This window comes from Terrapene carolina, unplaced genomic scaffold (genome assembly GCF_002925995.2).
Source record: "Terrapene carolina triunguis isolate 2854851 unplaced genomic scaffold, T_m_triunguis-2.0 Scaffold112, whole genome shotgun sequence".
Lineage (NCBI taxonomy): Eukaryota > Metazoa > Chordata > Testudines > Emydidae > Terrapene > Terrapene triunguis.
In genome coordinates, this window is record NW_020664463.1 from 20,968,882 (window position 1) to 20,977,196 (window position 8,315).

At 41.2% G+C, this 8,315-nt stretch overlaps 1 protein-coding gene across 1 annotated transcript; it reads right to left on the minus strand.

Moving 5' to 3' along the window:
* Positions 1 to 942: 942 nt before the first annotated feature.
* Positions 943 to 7,549, minus strand: FGF6 (fibroblast growth factor 6). The gene is made up of 3 exons (XM_024208178.2): positions 7,210 to 7,549; positions 6,214 to 6,317; positions 943 to 3,525 (listed from the first exon to the last, which is right to left on the minus strand). Exons 1-3 carry the CDS (start codon positions 7,547 to 7,549, stop codon positions 3,349 to 3,351), a joined length of 621 nt encoding a protein of 206 aa, XP_024063946.1. The 3' UTR covers positions 943 to 3,348.
* Between the last annotated feature and the right edge of the window lie 766 nt (positions 7,550 to 8,315).

Sequence of the window (8,315 nt, forward strand, 5' to 3'; positions counted from 1 at the left end):
CAACAGTGAAACTTGGCTTTGGCTGTAATGTAAAACGCCATGAGTTGAAGACACATGTGGAGCAGATGTGGAGTAAGCATGTGCCATTTGACAGTCACTTTTATGAACATAACCACACGTTAGAGAGGGATCACAGTCAAAGCATCTCTCCAAATGCCTGCTTGTCCAATGGGTAAACAACTCCACCATGCTGCGGCATCACCTGCAGAAGGCAGCACTTCTGAGAGTGACATAATCCACCACACACACTAATCAATGCTTCCTACTCTGCACTATCTTTGCTACAAGTTCTGCTTTCACTGGCACTGACTCTACAAAAAATGTGGGGAAATATGGCAGTGTTCAGACTAATTCAGTAGAGTTAGTTGCCTGGATATCCAAATACCCAGCCAAACTGCACCTGCAGGGAGCCTGCATTTATACAGACCAGGTCAGCCCATCAGTAACTTTTGGGTGTTACACTGAACTATCGACTCCATCACCTAGTGTGTACTGTAATGTCACTGGTGACATATAGAGTTAATGGGGCTGATTCTGAGCTTGTATGCCAGTTGTATACTTGTGTAACACCATTCACTTCAGTGGTGTTACTCCTGATTTAAACCGGTGTAACTGAGAACAGAATTTGCTCCCAGTGTATCAACATTTGAGCTGAAGTGTAATCAAATATAGCTGATGTATCAACATTCAAAACATTATTTCTTTTTCCATTGACTGTGCTACCTCTCTTTAAATGTCCTTTCAAGACAACTAGGAATAAAATAGACGAGCTCCTCCCAGGGCCGGCTCCAGGGATTTGGCCGCCCCAAGCAGCCAAAAACAAACAAAAAAAAGCCCCGATCGCGATCTGTGGCGGCAATTCGGCGGGAGGTCCTTCGCTCTGAGCGGGAGTGAGGGACCGTCCGCCGAATTGCCGCCGAATAGGTGGACATGCCGCCCCTCCCCGAAGTGGCCGCCCCAAGCACCTGCTTGCCAAGCTGGTGCCTGGAGCCGGCCCTGGATCCTCCACTGGTGTCTCAGCGTAGATCCACTGGCTTCACCGGAGCTCTGCCTGTTTACGCCAGCTGGGGATCTAACCGCTATTCTCTAAGCATTGCTCTGACCCTCCTTCAAACATCCTGCTTTTCCTCTTAAAAATGCAAAGCTTTCCAAAGCAAATAGCTTCAAACATGGCAGACATCTACAGTATGCCAACCTCGCTTCTCTTTCCATGCTACCGTACTCAACAACTCAATCACTTTTTTCTTTGCCTTATCAAAAATGTCCAAGTCACATGTCCTTCCTTTTCTCTTTGTTTACACAGTGATCACAAGATGTCTGAGCAATTCAGAAAGTCTACATTTTGAGCAAAATAAATTCAAGTATAAATCACACAAAAGTAACTGGAAAATGGTTTCTTGTTAATAAAATTGTTTTCACAATAACTTGAAAAGTGTGCATGTACATAGGCATACATAGACCCACTTTGGACCAAATCCTCTGATGGTGTAAATTGATGTAACTGATGTCAATGGAGTGATGCTGATTTACACCAGCCGAGGACCTGACCCTTACAGTGTATGTCATAGGTCAAAAGGCCCACATTCATTACAAATATACACCCACTGCAAATAGAATGGCATGTCAAGGCTGGTGATATTCAGCATTTTGGTTGCACGTGGGAGATTATCTTGCACTCGGACATACGCTTCTGCAGCAACGTGGTGGGTTCTATGCAGAAAATGCTCATCCTCTGATGCTGCATTGAGTCTAGTTTCAAATTTAGGAGCACCCCATCAATGCAGGCATCTCAAGGCTTCTGGTAACTGACATTTATAGCAACTATTGACTTAAGGCCTCTTAAAATACTCCTTAAAGGCACAGAGAATGTGGCATGACTGGTATTCTGGAAAAAGGTTATCTAAACAGTTGGGTAGGGTTGTATGTCCTTCGTGTGTATTTTTAGGAGAGGTTTGGGGGACAACACATGAAATTTGCAAACAGTCCTTGCAAGTAAATAAGTGTTTATCTTTACCAGTTGGAATTATGACATAACTTCCTCCACCGCAGCCCCCAAAGAGAATGTTTTGGACAACATGGAAGCTGCTGTATTTGACTGAGATAAGGGAAAGAAGAATAAGGCAATAGGATATGCCTGAACTATCAAACAAAAAAGCATTCATCTGGGTCTAAGAAGGACTCTCCGGTATGACAGGCAGTCAGTGTTTTATAGAAAGCTGTTCTCTAACATGTCCCTTTGTGGGAAGCTCCCATGAATGCCATACGTTTTACAAATGTGTATATACGAGATGGGCCTGAACAGTCTTGATGTGAACAATCCTAAATGCTGAAGGGTTCAAAATCTTGAACTCAAGACACACATTTTGCAGCTCAGGTCCATCTCTAATATAGAGGGGCCAGATCCTGAGGTCCTTGCTCAGTCCTTACTCAGGGCACGTCTACACCACAGGTGCTACGGTGACACAGCCACAGCTATGTTGCTGTAGCGCCATAGTATAGACTCTTCCTACGTTGCTAGAAGGGGGTTTTCTGTCGCTGTAGGTAATCCACCTCTCCGAGTGGCTGTAGCTAAGGTGAGGGAAGAATTCCTCCATCAACCTAGCCACATCTTCAGCAGGGGTTAGGCTGGGATAATTATGGCGCTCAGGGGGTGTGAATTTTTCAACACCCCCCCGCCCCCGAGCAATATAACTAGGTCAATCTAAATTTTAAGCGTTGAGCAGGGCTCAGGCAAACTGACTTCGTTCCTTATCCTGCAGAGACATGCACGTGGGCGGAGCCTTAGGCCCTTGTGGAGACACCACTGACTTCAGTGGGATTTTGTCGGCAAACAAGTTTGTTCACATGGAACCATTTGTGAGCCCTAGTAAGTAAAACTGAGTGAGGATTTTGGGATTCAATACTATTTATATGGGGGGCGGGGGAGATCCTCAGATGGTGTAAACTGGTGTAGCTCCATTGAAGTCCATCCTGCTGAGGATTTGGCCCATTATATGTATTAATAAAAACTCTCAATCAAAAGGCTACTATGTGAGGTAATTAAAATCAAACAACACCAACAAAAAGTATCTGTGGCTGCTTTACAAGTTCCAGATACTTGTTGCCCTTCAGTCAGGGTTGCATTTTTTTTCTGTACAGCACCAGTTCAGGTGTGTGCACCCAGATAGAATTTGTGTACACTGAGTATAAGAGAAGCAGCATATACTGTGTAATGGATCTAATACAAACTTCTCTATCCAAATATACATATATCTACAAACAGCATAAATACTTTACCTGGGAGATTATTCACATGTGCAAAATGAAATAGATATTTTTTTTCTGTGGTTTAATATGTTGTATTTGTTTTCATATTCTGGGCAAAAAATGTGTCACTGTCATCGCAGGAGAGACTTTGTTTCCTTTTTTCACTCTCCCGTGTTTGCTGAGCGCTATGTAAGCCCCTTGGTAAGCACTAGATTCATATGCATTGTAGTTATTGGGCAGCAGGGTTTCTCTGAATTTGCATTCATCTTGAAAAATTGCCTGGAGGAAAAACAAAAGGAACAAAGCCGTTGCTATAAATACTTTTAAAAGAACAAAGTGATTTTTCTTATTATTATTTGTACAGCAGAAGAACCTGTTATGGTATGCAACAGGTGGTGCCGTAGAGTCTGTGTCCAACAATAAAACTTCTTCAGCACTATTCAGTGTCAGATGCACGCTGATGCCACCTGTTCAGATAATGGACTATGTACTTCTTGTCACCCATTAACAAGTTAATTCATACTAAATCAGGGATTTCTTAATTTTCTCTGCAAAGAATGATTTACATCATTGTCATGCTAATTTGTTGTACACATGACATGGATTTATTCCTCCTCCCTTCAAAAAAATGATTTGTCATTTATAGAGGAATAATGTTACCTGCCAGAAATCCTGCAACCCTTTTTCACATGAACGGTCCCGCTGAGTAAGAACTATGTGCTTTAATAAGGGTTTTGCAGGATCAGATCCCAAATTGGTTCTAAATTTTTTTTTTTTTAAATCTGATTTAAATTTTACAGGATCAAACACACCACCAAAGAGCTCTCAGGCATGAGAGTGTTTGTACGTTTTGCATGCTGGGTCACTTAAATCTGAGGAATTGGCTTCCATATATTTGCATGGAGAACTTTTTATTACTTCACATACTGTAATAAGTACACATGTAAACTGGCATATAAATGTTCAGTTGGCAAAAGGGGCTGCATTATTGTGTGACAGGACAAACGAAAATGATTCCATGAGATCAAATGTCCTGCATATGTAATACCACTACCACTGATGCTGTAATGCTTTCAGTTCATACTCTTCTGATCAGATATTTCTGGAACAAATCCATTCAAAGTCCCAAAGGTTTAACCAAGGATGGTACATTTTGCAATGGAAAATACACAACTATTATTGTTTTCTAACATATCTTTTAAAAGTTTTTTAGCGGGGGTGAATTGAAACAGTTAAAAAAGGCAGGGGGCAAGGAGGCAGGACTCCTGGGGCAGGCCTGATCCAGTAGTCCCTAAACAGGGCTCAATCCAGCACATGGTACTATTTGCATGCTTAAAAATATGCATGTGTGTATGTACATTGCTGCTTTGTGGCCTTGAGTTGTCCTATTGGGATTACTTGCATGAATAAGAATCATTCCCGTCAGTAAAAGTTCCAGGATCTGGCCATTGTTTAATGTTTTATTAAAGAACCAAAAAGTTTTATAGAAGTGACAAATTTTTCCAAGGAAACAACTCAGTTGTTTGCACAAAAGAAATTTTCAGCAAACTCTATTCTTTATTAGTAGATAGACCATTCATTAGAGCTAGATAGGGAACAGGTTTTCCTGTCCCCCCCAAATTTTCCAGATATCAGAACAGTTTTCCCTTCTGGATCAGGACAAGGAGTTGAAATTTGAAAAATATTCACAAACTGAAAAAACAAAACAAAACAAACAAACAAAAAACCTTTTGTTTGGGTCAGCTGAAATACTTTGTTTCCAATTTGATCACTGTTTTTTACTATAATTATCTTAAATTTCAAAACAAAAAGTGGTTTCAGACTGGAAAACTGGAATCACAAGTGTCTAAACAAAACATTTTAGACAACCTTGAAACTTTTTTTAAAAAAAATGTGAGTTGAAAAATTTCTCAAAAGTAACCCTTTCCCGCAAAAAAATTAGGTTTCGCTGAATCAGCATTTTCTGATTAAAAAGAATTTAACTGAAAAATCCCCAACCAGCTCTACTATTTGTGCTTCTTGCAGGACCTAGCCACTTTAAAGTGGGTATCTCTGGAGGTGCTACTTCTGTTTAGTGTTGAAACTGAAAGAAGTATTTTTCGGGACGTAAGGTAACCAGGTGTCCCTATTTTATAGGGACAGTCACGATTTTGGGGGCTTTTTCTTATATAGGCACCTATTACTCCCCACCCCGTCTTGATTTTTCACACTTGCCCTCTAGTCACCCTATCGGGACGTGAAAGTTAAACTGCATTCAGCAATCACTAATCCCTTTCACAACTCTTGGGCTGTTCAACCAATTGTTTTGTATGATGATGATGAACAATGTTATTAGTGGCAATGAGTATTTTTTTCTTCTTTGGGCCTGATGCTACAAAGCAGGTTTCTGGGTGGTTTCCTGATGTCCGTATGGCCCTCAGTATTTGTAGATTCTGGGGACCAAACTTCCTGCTTATCCTGTGAGTCCACCCAGGTTTTCCCCATGTAAAAGAATTTGAAAGCAACTCCAGTAGAGGAATCTCATGGGTTTTTTCTTACCCACCAGTGGTCCCCACTCTCCGCAATGGGATTTTTGCCCAGGAAAAGGTGTGCCCCCTCTCCTGCCCCTAACAGAACTCTTGATAGAACAAGGCTTACCTGGGCTACAAAGGATTTGCAAGACATGTAGACAGAAAAGCCATTTATTGATCATTTCCCCTTTTTGACATGTTCATATTTCTGAGGTGCCCCTTGTACAATCATGCTGGAATACTTTACAGGAACAATACACTGACATCATGCCAGTTGCTGCACTGACTGTCTCGCATGACAGCGTGCCCAGAAGGCTCACTGTAATAATTGAAAGACTGTTTTCTCCACCTGTGATCTCAGTTTTTAAATGGAGGGGGGAAAATACCCAAGGCTTCTTAATCAGAGTTTCGTGCCCAATGTTTAAGACTTGAAAAATAAACTTGCACTTGTACTCACCGTTCCATATAACCTCCCTTTGTTGTTCATTGCTACAAAGAGAGCACTTTTCACCCCAAACAGGCTAACAACACCTCGCTCCACAGTTGATATTTCTAAAAGACCTAAATAAACAGAAAAAAGTTTATTCTTATAATGCTCAGTCAAAGGACATTAACAACATAATTATTAAAACCCTTATGAGAATGTCCTTCAGAACTTAAAATCTTCCTATTATCCCTTCTATGGAATTCCAAAAATAAACAGAGTATCACATTCTTTATTAAATTCTCTAGGTTTTTAGAATAACATTTATAAAATCCTATTCACTTACTACAGAATCCTGTTGGTTTCATCCCTGTTAAACTAGAAAGTCCTATAGAATTTGGGAATAATTCCTAATTAGTAAATCATAGCCATTGACTGTTCAATACTGTCATTCTTGCCACAAGAAATGTGGGGTTTGTGTCATGAAACTCACCATAACCTTTTAGTTGCGGATGGTTTTATAAATTGCACTTTACAAGAAATTCAAATAAATAGTTAAAAATACATTTCTTTTAATCTTGCAGATTAAAAACAATGGCAATGCTAATAAATGTGGATTAGTTGTGCCCTTTCAAATCCTTCACGTCGTTAAGCTGCTAGCAAACTGCTATTCAAAAGTCATGCTAATATGCTGAGTGAATTGAAAACCTCAAGATTCAAATATCGAACAAAAATGCATGAGTGAAAAAATGCATCAGAAAAAAAGTTTGCAAACTGGTTAGTCTTTTCTACTCTGTAAAGTAAAGCAGAGTAAAAATAAGTTGGTATCTAATTTTGTCCAAGCATTCATGACATGTTTCAGCCTGGAGGTTTCTAGTGCTGATTGATCCTGGAGACTTTTAAAAGGCAACAGATGTAGTTTAAACTAATAATATCAAGCAGTAACATTTGTGTCCTACGCAGGGTAATTACTAGAGATCACTGCAATTAAGTGACATCTATTCTATTTCATTTCTGGATGCAACTCACTGTATTGGTTTTCATTATGAACACCGCTTATCCTTCCATCTGGGAGGATTTGAAGGTGAAACCCGATGCCCACATTGCAGTAAAGCCTCCGCTGCCTCTTGATTCCTAGCAAATAGTCACTCTCCCAGTTCACATCTGATTTCTCTCCTGACATCCCAGCAATGGACCTGGACAACAGAGACTCCCATCCTCTCTCCAGCAATGTGCCATTAGTTCTGCTTACAACTGGATACGATGAAACAATCCCAGCCAGAAAACCCAAGAGAACAAAAGCAGGCAACGTCCAGTGAACGCTGGCTTCACAGGACATAGTGATGAGAAGTCTTTGTGCAATGGCCATCCGGTTCACCTCTCGGGCACGTGGTCAGAATTAATAGCCCTAAAAATACCGCCCTTCTTGTTTTTCTCCCTTCCGCATGGTGGCAGAGGCTTATTTTTGGAAGGCGGATGAAGATTGCTGACATGAAACTAAAGCCTGAGAGCAGTTGGGTTGGGAACAGAGACAGGCCAGCAGAACTCTCACTGGTGGGGACCATGTTTTGTAGCTCCTGCTGTCTGGTGGGCAGCCTCAATATACTGGATTGACCTATCTTTATAGTTCAGAGGCTGTCCCACCCTGCAGCATCACTGTGACATCAACAGCTCGCTAAAGGTAAACTCGCCATGGCTGTAACACTAACCTACTCTCTTCTCCCGGGCTGGCTGAGGTTGGACGAATGCTGTCATCCAATATATGAGGCAGGAACTAAGTTTTGTTGGATGGTCGGCAGGGGTTGCTGAATGCAAAGGGGACAAATTGGTTGGATGGTCAGATATCTTGCAGTCTTCCTTATTTAGAGAAGAAGATGCAAAAACAATCGTGGACCAGGGAGTAATAGAAACCTTGCCAGCCACTTCCTCCACAGGATATTCACTGAATTTACACTAGAATAGCTCAGGCAGATCAAGGCAATGTTTGGGGAGGATAGGTAATAAATGGCGTGTTTATATTTCTTTAAGCACCTAACAAACCCAAGGCACCTCACCCTGAATCATCTGAGTGCAAATAGCAGACCTGTGTGTCTGTAAGGCAACTTCCATTTGTGGGGTGGACTTACTGCGACTCC